Genomic DNA, 16,836 nt, shown 5'->3' on the forward strand with positions numbered 1-16,836 from the left:
CGTATGTCAGCACTACTATGTGATTTCTTCCAGAGTATACACAGCATAAAGAATTATAAAGTTCAATCAAAACTGAACCATGTGGGCTCAACTGTGATGTCACAGTGAGGGCAGACATGGTGCTGTACACACAGATTGGTTCTTTAACTTGTGAAACAGTTTTCTCACTGTTAAATAAATCTGTCATGTGTAACATTTTCTGCATATTTTTTCACATAAGTCTCAAAAACCCATTAATCACTCACAAAACATGCTTCGAATGCCACTGTAAGGAACATTATTGAGGTAAAAACACAGACCTGCTTCTTGTTTGATAGTTTCCATTTATTCCACTACTTTAATCTGACAATTTAAAATTACAGCTTCCATTTGTCCACCTGCAGCTCAGGTCTGACACCAGAAGGCAGCTGCAGTCGAGGGGGGGTGGGGGGGAGGGGGTGATGGTGCTCACCCTGATGTCTGTCTCACGCAGATGAATCACTGATATCTTGCAGACTGTGTGCCTTTCACAGGCCTGGTGATATATGTCTGCACCAGGAGGCTAGGCCCAACAGGCAGGCCTTTTCAGTCCCACTCACTGTTATTAACAGTCTGGGCTGTCATTCTTCGCTGAGCTCCTCTACATCAGCACACACAAGCTGCCAGATGTCTTACACCTGACCTGGTTCAAATGGCCTCCTAAACAAGTGAAGTTTGTAGTAGAACACAGACTTTTTTCCCCCGGGTTCATCCAGCTGTTCCAAAAGAAAAAGGTGCAGTAGTTCAACAGGAAGATGGAGATTTAAAGTTTTATGAGTTGTGAAATCAGTGACCAAATGCACATTTCCCCCCAGCCAATATTTCATATTCTGATGCCTCACAAGAGAATTCAAATGCAGACAGATATGTGTCGCACATTGGGAAATTGGTTAGTAACTTTGTATTTTCTGTTTCTAGCACTGAATGTTTAGTTTGAGTCTCCACAGTAACGACACACTGTTCAGAGTCCTTTTACTGCACTTTTTCTCGTCACGCTCAAAGGAAAACAAAAGAAATGCCTTTGTTCAGCCTTTCTCTGTGACCAATAGCTCTAATTGGTTTGTGGAAGTGGTTAATACAGCATGGGAGGCTCTGCTGCTGGTCATAAAAACAGTCCACCAGATTAAAGCTTGTTCCGTGGCAGGAGCTCCCTGGTGACCAGCCAGTCAATCATCTCTTGTCTCTGGTTACTTCCACTTCCGCCTTTCTTTAAGCGTCCCTCCGGATTTGCAGAGCTCACAAGAGGGGGGCGGGGGGCAAACGGTCAGTGGCAGCCGCAGGCTCTGACCACCATGTTGCGGTACTTCTTGAGGATGACGTTGGAGCTGTCATCAAAGTACAGCACTGAGATGCCATGGAGCTGGGTGGGGGCACAGCAGGGCTTAGGCACCGTCTCTGAGTTGATGAAGTGCACCTGTGGTTAGAAGAAGCATAAGTCAATCCTCACAGAGAGCGGCGGCTGAAGTGAAAGTGCCTGTCATCAGGGGCCGGACTTACCAGAGTTTGCACAATGGCGTGATTGGTGGCATTCATGTAGGAGTTGAGAGGGAAGGCGCATTCTCCCTCACAGTAGTACGCAGCATAGCCCTCTGGTGCTATGATCCAGTCCTGATCAGAGGAAAACAGCAGGCAAATGTCAGTCAATTGGAAATACAATGAAGTGAAATTATTGTAAAATTAGATAAAAATTAAAGTTATACCTGCCATCCCAAATCTCTGAAACTGACATAAAGCTCATGCTTTTTACATCCCTCTTTAGAGATGCCAAGGTTATCTGAAACTGACAACAGGCACGAGTAAACACAAGTATCAAAGTACAAAAAGTATTAAAAGGCCAGTTGGCTAAAAATGACTAGAGTCTATGATGGGGCGATTTGAATGGTTCCGGCACCTGTTGCAGCCTCCACTGCCTTAAGTGCATCATGGACTGTCCTCTGAGGTTTGGAGCGGTTAGACTGGCGCCCCTTTTGGCCGTGGGCTGAGCGGATGCTGCGGAAGCGCACCTCGTTGGATTTGAAGAAGGCGACCATGAAAGGCTGCTTGTCCTGAGGTCCACTGCCCGTCACCAGGCCCGCCAGGCGAGGGTTCCTCCTCTGGCCTGCAGAGGGAGACAGGGGGTACAAAATCAATGAGACTCAACCAACCACTGGGGATGACAATAACACACATCTAAGTCTCTACTCAACAATCATTTGTTCATCCTAATACGACCACAACAACCACAGTCATAACTTGAATTCTGTAAGAACCTTGGTGGTCCTTTTAACCCTAGAATATAAAGAGCATTCAATCATTACTCCAGACAAAGACTGTACTCTTGCTGTAGTTGCTGTTGCAGATCCCTCCCCATATTAGTAAATGTATGGCAGCGACTGACCATGGTTGTCCTCCAGGACCAGGTGCAGGCCCAGGTTCTGCTCAGGGTTGACCAGCCAGAGGTTACTGGTGTCTGTCAGGTCAAAGACCAGCCAGCCCTCCTCCGCAGCCCACACCTCTCGCTGGTCCAGCAGCAAGAGCTCCACTTCACTGAGGAGAGGACAGTATGTCATTGAAATCAAGGCATTTCAAGGCTAAAAGCATTGTGTCAAAACATAGGTTTTCAGTGGAGTATCCCTGTTTGACTGCAGACTGAAATATTCCACATTTCCCTTGGATGCACCATCAAAGACTTTCAACAGTCGCTACTTACAAGTATGTTTCCACAAAAAGAAAACACAGTTTTGACAAAGTGCTACGGTGATGAAGTGTCTGCTGTGATTTGTTACCCATCTCTTCTTTTTACGTTTCCACAAATTGATTTTCACTGTGTGGAATGTATGAAAACAATCTCAAACCATGTGGTATGCTTAGGAAAATGGCTGGCTGTCATGCAAATGACATAAAATTTGTATTTAATAGGCTAAAAAATGCAAAACTACATGTGTGGTCCTGTTAAAGCTACAGTGCTGAATTAGGAAGTATTAAGACAACTTGAAATGACAAAGACTTTCAGGTTAAAGGTTAAAGTTTTCAGCCTTGAAGGTGTTTACATCCATGCTCAGGGAACAGTAAGGGAACCGTAACCCCTTTTTAAACACATTCCCCCAATTTTTATGACAATGCAGCAAGAAAATAACACATTAAAGGCAACCAAGAGGTTTTATGGCCAAACTGAGGAATGTTGATGATTAGCCAAGTCAGACACCTGACCTCCGTCCAACTGGGAATGTGTTTCATTTGCTGAAGGCCCGACTGAAGGCAAAAAATAAGCAAAATTATTAATGAGGCAACAGTTTCCACATTGTTCATCAGAACAACTTCATATTAAAGCGTAAAGACAACTATTTCTATTTATTAATATGTGCTACATATAAATATTAGCACAGACCCAACACAACAGAAAATGTGTCGCTGCCCTAGACATTTCTGCACCGTAACTACACTGAATCAAGATAAATAAATAAATGTGCAAATCAGAAAAACAAACTTAATTTTTAATTCAGCAGAAAATGATAATGCTCCATATAGTGCAAAAAGCACACACCGTTGATGGACAGATGCAAGGCATAACAATAAATTATTATAAATAATGTTAATGCAGGGTTAAATCAGATTTTTTTGGTCATTTCAGTCTCAACACAATAAGTAGCAACCTAAACATCCAGGGTAAGTCATCAAGTAACACCCTGAAATCATGTATCCACCCAAATTGAAGAGCCATTATCAAAGGGGCACTTTCTTAACATCCCAGAAGAGAGCTCCTACACTGACATGTGCCGTCTTAAGGGCAGATTTCACAGACAATAGCCGTGTTTACAGATTGAGTTTCAGAGCCTCAGGCAGACGTCTGTCTTTAGTCCTGCCGCCTGCTCGTCTGTGTGGAGTGGCCTTTGTGTGTCTGTGAATGACAATGGCGTTGCCCTTAACACCATCGTCAGCCCCGCTGTCACCGGTGAAGGACTTAAATCTACTGCCTGCACATGATTCCTTCTGCTCGCTCATGTCCCCGCGGCAGTCAAGCAGGCTAATGGGGGTAGAGGGATTTTTTAAATGTGGGTGGTAGGACTTTGATTTGTGAGAAAGACGGGGGTGTGTGGAGTGTAATTATTCTTTAATGAGATCTGTCATGTTGTTATCCAATTTCAGCTTTGGTTTGAAACAAGGAAACAGTGTGAGAGTAACACAGAAGCTGCAGACAGTCAGACCGACAGAAACATGGAGAAATCACCACCTGTGTGAGAGGCTGAGGGCTAACTGACGTCTTGAGGGCTGAGAGTGTTATTTGTGGTTGAGCTGCGTGTTATAAATGCAGGTCTCCTGGGGACTGTCCTGTTCTGATGTGTGAGAGTAAACTTGCTCTGGAGAGAGCTACTGCGTTTCTGTAATTGACACTAATGTCTGTGTAAACAGCTCCGGCGCTGACACTAACATCGGCAGGAGTAACCTGCGGGGAAATGTAGACAGACGCAGCCAAAGCAGACAGATCTGTGTGTGTGTGTGTGTGTACAGCAGCCTAACAACCGGTCTTCACAGGAAAACACACAGTAGCACAAGCCGTTTGTGTAAACGCAATCACACTACTCGTGCTATGTCACTAACATAAGAGGATAATCACACGTAGCAATGAAATCAGTTACTATGAAGGCTTGGAAGATCATTTGAAACACGCTTTAAAGGCTCACTTCATTTTAAAAGAGCCGCTAGCGTAGCTGTGGATTTGTTTATGTAATGTTTTCGATGTTGTGAGGACCACAAATTAAATTACATTCACCTCCATCGTATTGGGGTGGTGGGATAAACAGACAGATATCTCAAAACCTGGACAAATGAAAACAGAGAAGGCTAGAGGTAAGTGAGGAATCCCTAAATGCTAAACACTACTGAGGATATCGAGCTGCTGCGTATGACACAAGATAAAGCAAATCAAGGGTAAGCAACAGTAAAACACCCATACCTGTTTGGAGGCTCCTGCAGGACCTGGTAGACACTGACTCTGAACGTCTCGTTCTCGTGGCGTTCCTGGATGAAATCTTTGTAAATCCTAAACTCTGCTGCCGTGACGGCCTCTCCCTCTGGAATACGGGAAAGGTCAAATCGAAATTCTCTTCTGTGCTGCTGGTACAGAAGATCCTGGTCCTGATCAACTATCAGGAGGAGAACAAAGAGAAAGCAATCCAGGTGATGAGGTGTAAATGAACATTTGATTGATGTTTTGACGTGCTTGATCAAAATACTCATAATAGCACTATGATAAATGGTTTATTGTTGTCTGCATCAGCTGACACACAGTGAAATAATACTTCCCTCAAAGGGAAAGTTTGTACATCTGAGGAAAAGGCAAACCACTGTGAGTACCATCAGATGGTAAACCAGTCGGTGGTTGCGTATCTGACAAAACGGTCGCGGAATCAAACGACTCTCTGATGTGTGTCACTCTGCCCACATCTCGGAAGCACGGTGTCAGAAATAGGAAAAATCCTGCTTCCATGAGTGAAGCAATTGATCTAAGCATCACTTAAGTCGAGTCTGCCATACGTGCCAATGTGGGGGAGAGAAAACACACTCAGGGCTCAGTTTGGCTCCCTGTTTAAATTGCACACATGTGCTGACCACAAGAAAAGGCCTGTTAAGGCACTGCCCGGAAAACCACAGCAGCCAGTGTGCTTTTATAAACACACTCACATAAAGTATAGAGACACACACAAATTCATGTGCGACTTAACTACCAGAGTCTGTCCCGCCCACACCTCACTGATCACTTCGCCATGCACATGTATCACTGTCCAGTGATTTCACATGATTGTAGGGGATAAAGTAAAGCAGCAGTAGCTGATGGCACGGAGGGGTTTCCAACCCGCCCTCTGCCAGCTGAAGCTCTCCAGCACTCAGACTTTCCAGAGGAACGGTGGTCAGAAAGACCCCGAAGCTTCCTGAAGCTTTCCAGAGTCGTGTTTTTACAGCGTTAGTCAATGTGTTTGTCCTTGGAAAGAACCGTGGAGGTCTCTGGTGAAGGTGCGCAGAGCGGAGCAGCGATTAGCCACCTTAAACACATCCGGCCCACTGGCATACACCATGACATCATCATGACATCACCCTGCTGATGGTCCACTATTGTTTCAGTGCCTGGACAACCACACACGCACACACACACACACAGCACCCTAAAACTAGAAACAGAACTTTTTTTTTCACAAAAGAGAACACACACACACACACACACACTGCAGTCTTCTAAAAACATTTGTAACGACACACACACACACACACACACACACAGGCCGTTCATCGTTAAGAGCAGTGCATTCTGAACCCTGCTAGTCATTTGTTTGACCGCAATTAAATGCTGGAAGGGAGTGAGGGGTGTTTTTATGAAAGCAATAATTGCTTGTAAGGACTTGGTGTGTTTACGTTAGGGACCATTAGCTGCAGAGATCAGACCTCAGATATGCAAACTTCCCTCTGGGAGGCATTTCAACACTTCACATTACTCCTGACACTGCAGGGCCACACAGCCACGGAGCTATCATTAAGCTGTTGCAATTTTATAGTAAGTGGGGGTTTTTTTATAAATCAGCGTGGGTGGTTTTAAGATGTATCACATTGTCTGCACAAAAACAAAACTCAGAAAAAAAGATTAAAAATGTGACCTTTTGTGAATCACTGCTTCAGACACTGTTTATGTCATTCTGTGCATCAGCCAAGCTCAGACTTTGATTTTCAACTGATTAAAGTAAGTTGGGAATGCCCCTTCAAATCCATGAATGTCCGCATGCGTCGACACGTCTGACAATCTTCCAGATTATTAGAACCACCAAAAAAGCTTGTCCTAAACAAATATTGCACCAAGAAATAAATCGGCTGCAGAATGTATCACTGTGTCTGCTCATTGATGATAAACTGGGTTTTAAATCTACTGAACAGACGAAGTTTCTGCACAAGATTTATAAAACAAAAACAGGGTTAAATTTTCTCGTCAGGGGACGCCACCATGCAATTACAATTCCAGCTTCAGACTAAAAGGGAAAGGAATTATTTTGCACATGAATGTATAAATAATGAGAAGGTTAATGAGATTTTCTGGTGAGGCCAAAGGAATTCTTAGTGTGATCTCCTCATGCTTCCTACAGATCAGCTTAGCAGGACAAACACATTTCTTCCTGCTTGTTTTGAAAAACACAATACACCTTCTGTTCCTCAGTGACACGGCCATTCCTCCAAACTGTTGGGAGAGCATTTAGCGCTCTTTCTGCTTTTAATGAAAGCCAGTGACATCTCTGGTCATTAAGCCCTTTTCCCCTGTGCTCTGCAGGTGTGTTGTGGTCCCACGCTGAACGCACGTGTACACGTCTCCAAGCAAGTAAACAAGACGGTCGATGTGACGAGCAGCGGAGCCGAAAACACCTACAACTGATAGGCTGAGTGTTAAGTCAGGCCTCTGCACTACATTCAATCCATTTCTTTATGAACAAATGCACAATGGAAACTGCAAATGAGCAGCAGCCTTGTGTAATGTTGCATGACAATGAGATGAATGCTTCCTGCTGGTGATTCTGAAGTACGACCCGTGGCTTGGCATTCTAACGCAAGTAAACATATACAGCCATGTACATGTATCAGTGTGTGTGCAGTGATGTGATATACTGTATGTGTGTGTGTGTGTGTGTGTGTGTGATGACACAAGCTCTCAAATACTGTCTAATGTAAAAAAAAAATGAATTGTTCCTTTTAACATAATTAATTTCACTTAAACATACTAAGTAAACAAGGTTGATTTATCTCAAAGTATGATACTATTCTAAGCCCTCTCCACCTGCAGGATGTACCTGGGTGCACTGGGAGAAGGGACTGGGCAGCTCTCCCTCACACTGGAAGCTGTGGTCTTTGGAGGGGAAATACCATAATCCAGTTTGGTCTTGAAGCGATCATCCAAGGACCACCAAGACAGAGTCACTCCAGCACAGTGTGGGAGCCCCAGCTAAAAAAAACTCTGCCAACCATCAGTACAGGAGGCCGTGGTCGGTTCGAGGGGGAAATAATACTCGCTCATTGTGTCCTTTCTTTCCTCCTTCCTCTTTATAATCAAACTCTTCAGATGTGGAACCGCATAAATCTGCTATGAGTTTTCAGAGACGACGTTTCCAGATCTCATTAGCTTAAGACTGTCAGTTAAAAGTTCACGACTGAGGACATAAAATCTTGTATTTGTCTCCAAATGTTTTGTATTAACTACATTTATGGGCTGAACAACCCTAAATGCCTCGTCATTTAAAGGCTTCAGTTCAATCTCAATGACACACAAACAGACAGGGAGGTTAAAGGTTTGTTGGAGGAGTATCTCAGATGGACAAACTTCATCTCTTCACATTGACCCATGACCCTCCTCCAAGCCCCGAGGCAGGAGTGGGGCATAATGAAGACAAGGGTTGGTTTTTGAATGTAACCACATCCGGATAACAGCCACAGGCACCATGTCGTCTGCTGCTTCACCATAGTGATATCAGAGCCGCCGTAGGATCTCAGAGGGGAACAAAGGCAGGATTTGCCTTCTATACATTCAATAATGTCTTAGTGAGCCCCGACTCCCACCTGTGACCCCTGTGATTTACGCCCTCCAAGCAAACGCAGGAATGCACTGCACACACACAAGCACCTGCACCGGCAGAGATTAATGCAGCAATAACATGTGTTTAGATGCAGTTTGTATCTCAATCTTTATAGTCAACTTGTCTCTCTCACTCGGGGGGGGGGGTTTAGAAATGCCTGTTCAATTCCTAGTCATGTGAAACAAAGCCACGCTAAAGCCTCTCCCCCAGAGCTTTGAAGGGATTCTGGGGGAAATCAGATACAGGCATATTGTCATAACATTTACAGCTCGGAATGCTTGATTCCAAGTGAAGAAAGTGACTTAGAAGTCACACTTAACTAATGCACTCTGTAGTAGTGGCTTTAAAGGACTTTTAAAACCTTGATTCAAGGTTTAATCAATCAGACAACAGAGATGGAACCTCCCCTGAACAATACAATATGATTAAGTAGTCATTGATTTGGATATTTTGCAAAATATAACAAAAAAAAAAACTAATTTTAAATTGTGACATTCTACAGGTCCCTGTACTAATATTTAGTGGGTACTGGTGATATAAGAGTAGATTTTGGTGCACTTATCCATCACGAATCGCTCTAATCTATCACAGGCACATTACACGTCCTTATAATAAGAGGTCTGCTAAGATATCATGAAATCAAATGATATAAAGCTACCAAGAGACACTCTCGTGTATCTACACAAGTTAGAAACATTACGATAACGTTCATTATAAAGTCAGACTGTAAACTTACCCAGATTGACAAAGCTCATCACCGTGTCTGCGTCATCCAGGAAGCGGCTGTCCTGGGGGGTCACCATGGGGGAAACCTGGGTCGGGTAAACGGGCTTGTAATAAGAGTATCCGGGCGGCACCGCGTCTGTGGAGATGGTGTTGTACAGGTCCAGCATGAACATCGGGGCGGCGTTGTGCTTGGGGTGGAAGTGCGGCCGCGGGCGATGCGGCAGCCCCAGGATGGAGAGGATCTCGCGCTGCATCTCCCGGCGCTCTTGGCTCCGCAGCCGCCGCTGGATGAAGCTCGAGCGCACCTCGTTGTCCACGGAGGAGTTGGAGAAGGCGAGCTGCGTGGCCAACACGCAGTAACCCCACGACAGGAGGATCACTACCGTCGCCGAGGCGCTTGTCACCATTTTGCCCAAATTTGACCTCCAGCTCTAACTAGCCGACATATAAAACGGGGGGCTCCTGCATAAATAGTTCTCCTACTCGTGGCAGCACTAAAACACACACTATCCTTATATAATTCCCTTATCATCTGAGGTTGCACACTGTCTTGGTGTCATACGGCCGTGCGCTCCTCTTGATGGCAACTTGGGAATGGATTTTATTGAGGCGTTGTGTCAGGGGAGGGGCAGGAGGGGGTTCAGAATGGGATAAACCAAGACTGGAAAGATTGGGAGAGTGTGAGGGGGTGCAGTCAATGAAAAGTAGGGCGAGAATAGACCAGTGTCCTATCATGAAGTGTGCTTCTCTGTCTTGGTAATACGATAGGTGGGGTGTGGACCTTTCAGACCAAAGTGTCCCATCACTGCCCTTTGTTTGGACATGATTGTTTGGCCACTAATGAAAGTGGACTCTAATTGTCAATATCTGATTTGCACATCTTGTCCCTTGGTTGGTCTCTTTTTATTCTGCAAGCAGTAGCCTGGCAGCCAACCTCCATCTGTTTTATTTTGCTGCCTTTGTGAAGTACTTTGTAACATGGATTTTGAAAAGTGGGGGAAAAAATGTATTTTCAAATCCCTTTTTTTTTTTTAGCTTAGAAGAGATCTGGACAGTTTACATTTATTGTCACTGTGCCTCAGTCCTGCGCACATGGAGATACTCCAGCGCTGCTAAATGATCAGTCTAAAGGTAAAGAGAGAAAATCCCTTAATCCCTTCTTCAACTGCAGACACCTTTGAACTCAAACAATAAACTCAGGCCCACCCTAATTGTTGAGGGGTTTGAGTGATCAGCAGCAGCAGTACATGAAGGGACATGCCAATAGCCCCAATGAATTACTACAACAATGTGTAAAGCACTCCTCTGTGACTACTTTCATAGAGAGTTAATGAAGGGTGGGCAATGAATGACAAAGCAAGGATCCAATACTGAAGTACAGATTCACAGCAGTGACTGGATCCGCACAGAAAAACTCAAGGAAGGAAGTTAATGTGTCATAGCCACAAACTGAAATGGCCCTTTATGAATGCTCCTTTTCTGTTTCTCAACTTCTATTTTCAAAATGTCTTTGTATATAGGAGGCCCATCAGGACAGTCCATAAATGAACTAAAACCACACAACCAAATTTCCATGAGCACCATGTACTAGTCACTTAAGATGTTTTTTTCCAAGCATAGGTCACTTGACATGGCTCATCTCTGCAAACTCATATAAACAACAAGAGCCCTCCCTGTCCACTACAAACATTTGTAAACTGTACTACTGCTGTAATAGTAACAACTTAAGACTGTAAAAATCTGTTTTGCTCTTCAGCAGAGTGGATGCATGTCAACAGGTCCTCTAACAGACTCACTCATTAGCACTGAAGGAGGCTTTAAGCAGGCTAGTTTATCTGCTGCACAGTCTTGACATTTTTCAGTGTTGTATCTCATCATTTAATGAATGTACCATATTTATTTGCTTAACGTATATTGACTGATCATTCAGTACATCTCCCACTGGAGCTACAGCCACACTGTGTGTCATACTGCACACAGCAAATGAATACGTACTGAGTTACTTTCCATTGAAGAGTAAAGTGACTTGCTGTCACGCACTGCCTCCAAGCGTTTACTCTTGAAATAACTACCTTTTTTTTTTTTTTTTTACCGGGGGGGCTAAACGTCATCAAACCGCGTCATAGCGAGGAACTAGCGCCACATTTTTGCTGCGCCAAATTATTTTGGCATTTTCTCAGCGTTACTAGCTTAAAGTCACAGTTTAACACATTTGGGGTATGTATGTTCATATAGAGACGGTGTTCCTGGCGATGCAACGTTTAAATGTGGTGTTTGAAAATGTTTCAGCACAGGGACGTTTTTAATCTAGTAACGTTAACGTTAGCTACCGGCCACAGCAGATGGTCTCAAAAAATGATTTAGCTAACGATAGCTAACGTTGAATTATCTTGCCTTACATATTTTCTGACTCATGTAATGGGTAAAATTGTAGCACATAGACTCGTATTTTGAATATCGTTCACTTAACATAAAGATATATGGACAGTTTAACAAGTTAACTGGTGTGTAGATGCTAGCAGCGGTAGCGTTAACTGACGTGTAGTTAGCGTCTGCTAGCTGTCAAGCTAGTTACGTCTTGTCAAGTGTCAACCTTCCCTATATCTAACATAACACTTAGACATGCCAACTGAGTGCTATGATACATGTCTGGTAGCAATGGTAATTTGCCTAGCGTTACACAGACTATGTGCTTGTTTACACTCCCTTTTGCATCCAACGCTACATCCTGTTCCTATTAGCTGTGCATCACCTAACTTTATTTAACGTTACGTTATCTGTTACCACATTTTGGCTTTTGATAATATTGATGCACTCTAAAACGACAGCCAAACGAATGTACTCTGCTATTATGTAAATTACACCGTGCCTCTGTCTTCTCTCTCAGGCGTACATTGGGTTAATAAACTATGAGTTTATTTGGGACAAACACCGGGTTTGGGACAGGAGGGACCGGTGTCTTTGGAAACACAACAACAGACAGCCATAATCCCATGAAGGTAAATCAGCGGAGTTCAGGAGAAAAGCATTTGGCGTGGCTTTTATACATTATTATGTTGCCCAATTGTGGAAATTGTGCCTTCACCTGTTTACTCGGCAGCTTAATGTTTTTCTTTGCTGTTCATGTTCCTAAAGGATGTTGAAGTGACTTCACCTCCAGATGACAGCATCAGCTGTCTGGCTTTCAGTCCCCCCACCATGCCAGGGAACTTCCTCATTGGAGGATCCTGGGCCAATGATGTGAGTTATTTATCCAGTCATGATGATGGTGTACAGTAGATTTAGTGAACCCAAGATTATGGATGAAAATAATATGGGATTTGACTACAGATGAGGTCCAGGAGGATACCTTCATCAGTCTCATCTTCCATGAAGGACGACTTCTGCTCTAGATAATGAGTTTGTAGTCTCACAAGTAAACACGGTTTAACTATGTTGTGTCATCTGACCTCAGGTTCGGTGCTGGGAGGTGCAGGACAATGGACAGACTGTCCCCAAAGCCCAACAGACACACGCCGGTCCAGTGCTGGATGCATGCTGGAGCGATGTAGGTCTCATCATACAAAGCCATTTAAGCCCTGTAATAGATGCTGTCTGCTGGGCCACAGAATAATTTATGATGTGCTATTCTCTTTAACCAGGATGGGAGTAAAGTCTTCACTGCTTCCTGTGACAAAACAGCCAAGATGTGGGATCTTAACAGCAATCAAGCAATGCAGATTGCACAGGTCAGATGAGAGCCCCCAGATCAACTGTGTGGTCTTAAGAATGAAACAGAATCATCTCACACCTCTCACAATTTCTCTTCACAGCACGACGGTCCGATCAAAGCAATCCACTGGATAAAAGCCCCAAACTACAGCTGTATCATGACTGGCAGTTGGGACAAAACACTGAAGGTATTACAGCCATTTCAACATATGTTAGTGTTGGAAAGGACATTGAGTTTTTGCATTTAGGGTCACAAGAACATCTGAACAAAAAAATGAAATATGATCCAGAAAGTCCAGTTTGACTGATGGATCCATGGGTTTTAAGGCTTAGAAAATGGCCAAATCAAATGCACAGCAATTTATGTAAATGTTACAACAGAATCTACCAGGAATGTGCACTCAACACATATTTGATTGGCACCATGACAGATGACACTGCCTTGCAGTCAGGCAAAAGTTAAACTTTGCAGAATCAGTCTGTGTTGGCATGCCTGCTGTGTCAACGGAGTGGTCCCATTCAAATTAAATGGGGTGCTGTGTTTTTTGTCACACAGTGGGACATTATACTTCCAAAAAGCTTTCTGGAAAACTAAATTTCAATCATCTCTGGGCCGTCAGTATCTTGCGCCACTATTGTTTTCTTGTTTTTTGTGTAGATGCCTAAATATAACCATAATGATTAGAGAGTGCAATGTCAAACTTTGTAATATTTAATATAGCACTTAGAAACACGACAGCTTTTCTGTTTTTCTCTTCAGTTCTGGGACACCCGCTCTCCCAATCCCATGATGTCTCTGCAGATGCCAGAGAGATGCTACTGTGCAGATGTTGTAAGTGGTTTATGAGGAGTATGACATGACTATTAATACTTGCTGAGTAGATAATTGATTGTGTGGATTTTATTTTTGTGTTTTGTTTAACCTCCCTGACTGTTGTATGTAGGTGTACCCCATGGCGGTGGTTGCGACAGCTGAGAGAGGACTGATAGTGTACCAGCTGGAGAACCAGCCCTCTGAGTTTCGCAGAATAGACTCGCCGCTCAAACATCAGGTGAATTTTTCCTCCTCTGTGAACTATTTTCTCAGTGTTTTGTCCCACTATTAACATTTCTCTGTATACATCGTGCCACTTACCCTGGTAGTTTTATGTACAGTAATGTTTTTTGGCTTGATGCTAAATATAGAGGCAAACGTAAAATATTTTCTTTTTCCTTTTGATCCAATTTACTTTTCTGCACCGTTCCTACAGCACCGCTGTGTCGCCATATTCAAGGACAAGCAGAACAAGCCCACAGGCTTTGCACTGGGAAGCATTGAGGGCAGAGTGGCCATCCACTATATCAACCCTCCAAACCCGTGAGTGTCTAAAACAAGCATTGTCTTACAAGTGTTTTTAAAGCCTTGCTGTTTCTTTTAATCCAGTGAAGTGCACTCATGTTTGATTATTATTTAGTTCATACATAATTGAAAAGACAAAAGACTTACTGTCAAAGGTCTGAAGCAAAATATGACATGAATTTGTTCCCTGATCCCTTTCAGAGCCAAAGACAACTTCACCTTTAAGTGCCACAGGTCCAATGGAACCAACACAACCACTCCACAGGACATCTATGCTGTAAGTTGTTCTGAATTTCTAAATCAGTGTTGACATTGTGAAAAAAATGTATCCTTTGTGAGATTTGATTAGCATACTTTTATTGGAACCTAGACAAATGAATTATTGTGGATTTTATTGTAAAGAGTTTTGATGCCAAGTGTAATGATAGGCCTTTTTTACACAGCAGACATTCTGCTTGTCATAGCAAGAAAAGAAAAGGAGTAACTAATAAAATGAACAATGGATGCATTGAAACTGGTTAAACTAAAATTTATGTAATTCAATGTATGCTTTTCCTACGACAAGACATATCTGCAGTGAAACAAGTCTGTTAATAGGATGGATTCATGTCATTTGCATTTTTAAATGCACCCATTATAATATAATTGCTGTGTCTTTGAGTAATGGCATGAGTCACTCTTGTATTTCCGTTGGATTTGTCATACCCACGGATTTTCAAAGCAATTTGGTTGACACCATCTTGCTGGACAGTCATTGTGCTTCTTTTCACAGACTCAATCATTACAATACAGTCACTCTGATACACTAACCAGCCTAGTTATAATGTTTTCCCCTTGTCTCACCTATTAATTTCCATTTTCTCCCACCAGGTGAATGCCATCTCCTTCCATCCTGTCCATGGCACACTGGCTACTGTGGGCTCAGACGGGCGCTTCAGTTTCTGGGACAAAGACGCCCGGACCAAGTTAAAGACCTCAGAGCAGCTCGACCAGCCCATTACGGCCTGCTGCTTCAACCAAAATGGCAACATCTTTGCATATGCTTCCAGTTACGACTGGTCGAAGGTAGGAGGTGTAGAAAGTGTTCAAAGAGCAGGTGTATTTTGCTACAATCATTTAAATCTGTTGGCATGCACCTCATGCTGGTCTTTACTCTTCACTATTTTGTGATATCGTGCTCTTATCGGAATTCCTCAGGGCCATGAGTACTACAACCCCCAGAAAAAGAACTACATCTTCCTGAGAAACGCTGCAGAGGAGCTGAAGCCTCGGAACAAGAAATGGTGAGAGAAGGGCAGCCACTGTAAACGGGGGGGACCGCGTCACCGGGCGGGGCCGCCCCACTTCCTCAATGCCCTTGTGACTCGTACTGGGGCCTTTTTAATGGCACCCCACGATCCCTGGCATACATGGATGCATGTGGGCAGCGGCGATAGACAGGATTTAGATCTAGTAGCCATTTTGTATGCGAGTGGTACTGTTCTGACCTGAGTGAAGTCATTTTGAAGGCGTAGTTTCTTCTATAAAAGTGTATACAAGCTCCCTCTGCACCTGTACAATCAGGACTTTTGGAAAGAAGCATTCTGGCTTTTTTACAGCATTTAGCTTGTAAGTAATAAGGCTTTGCAGTGTATTCAATGGCATACAAAACGTATTTATTAGATTATGGAACTAACAATGAAAAGATTTAAGCAATAACTTGTAATGAATCATCATCTGCTGAAGAGTGTGCTGTTTGTGTAAAAAGGGACACAGTGAACACCGTTTCAGAAATAAACAAAACGAAAACTCATAAAAATGTTCTTTGTGACTGACTGCTCCCTCCTGTCTTTAGATTCATCGTGCCAAGTTGCATCTCTTGTGGGGAAATGCAGAAGACCTGCTCCTTTAGTGTGTGTACACGCTTGAGACAGACTCCTTCCTTTCGACAAACACCTGGACCAATGCCGTGGTGCTGCGTACTGTGCATGGACCGATCAGAGGGGCCTACCCAACCTGGCGCTGATGACTGCTGCGTGACAATTGGTCTTAGATGTCAACATAAAAGGGGAGGGCTTTATCTGTCATTCATCTTGATGTTTCGTTTTTTTTTTAATGTGTCCAGCTCTTCATTTTTTACAGCTTTCCAAAGACTTCATTCTTTTATGATTTGCTGTTACTCTGTGGTTGCTGTTACTCCATTAATGAAACTGGGATGTAAAATAAATAATTAAGTGAATACTATTAGATTTGAACATGTTTATTCTGTCCTGAGGGAGTAAGTAGGTTAAAAACTAACCTATTGTGTTTGCTGTATAAATGTTTTGGGGGGATTCACAGAACTGTATTATGCATGCGAAACCAACTTGACCACTATCTCATCTATATTTCAGCTGTAAATCTCTTCATCATGTTGGTGCCTGAATCACCACAAAATCTAAGTGATAAACTTTGGATAGCATCTGTATCACATTGACCATT

General features: G+C 43.3%; 2 protein-coding genes across 3 annotated transcripts; one reads left to right on the forward strand and one right to left on the reverse strand.

Moving 5' to 3' along the window:
- Positions 1 to 1,282: 1,282 nt before the first annotated feature.
- LOC139283414 (bone morphogenetic protein 7-like) lies at positions 1,283 to 9,733 on the reverse strand. Its single transcript, XM_070903415.1, has 7 exons — positions 9,337 to 9,733; positions 4,952 to 5,141; positions 2,386 to 2,544; positions 1,910 to 2,106; positions 1,719 to 1,792; positions 1,516 to 1,626; positions 1,283 to 1,432 (listed from the first exon to the last, which is right to left on the reverse strand). The coding sequence occupies exons 1-7, from the start codon at positions 9,731 to 9,733 to the stop codon at positions 1,283 to 1,285; spliced, it is 1,278 nt and encodes a 425-aa protein (XP_070759516.1).
- A 1,718-nt stretch (positions 9,734 to 11,451) lies between these two features.
- Positions 11,452 to 16,599, forward strand: rae1 (ribonucleic acid export 1). Of its 2 annotated transcripts, XM_070903417.1 has the most exons (13): positions 11,452 to 11,543; positions 12,214 to 12,325; positions 12,462 to 12,566; positions 12,781 to 12,873; positions 12,968 to 13,054; positions 13,139 to 13,225; positions 13,798 to 13,869; positions 13,982 to 14,089; positions 14,288 to 14,394; positions 14,578 to 14,653; positions 15,247 to 15,441; positions 15,574 to 15,659; positions 16,211 to 16,599. In XM_070903417.1, coding segments are annotated over exons 2-13 (1,107 nt in total). In that variant the 5' UTR covers positions 11,452 to 11,543; positions 12,214 to 12,235; the 3' UTR covers positions 16,212 to 16,599. The 2 variants fall into 2 exon arrangements, with proteins under 2 accessions (XP_070759518.1, XP_070759517.1); XM_070903416.1 differs by lacking the exon at positions 16,211 to 16,599 and having other exon boundaries at positions 15,574 to 15,663.
- The last annotated feature ends 237 nt before the right edge of the window (positions 16,600 to 16,836 follow it).

This window comes from Enoplosus armatus, chromosome 3 (assembly GCF_043641665.1).
Source record: "Enoplosus armatus isolate fEnoArm2 chromosome 3, fEnoArm2.hap1, whole genome shotgun sequence".
Taxonomy (NCBI): Eukaryota; Metazoa; Chordata; class Actinopteri; order Centrarchiformes; family Enoplosidae; genus Enoplosus; species Enoplosus armatus.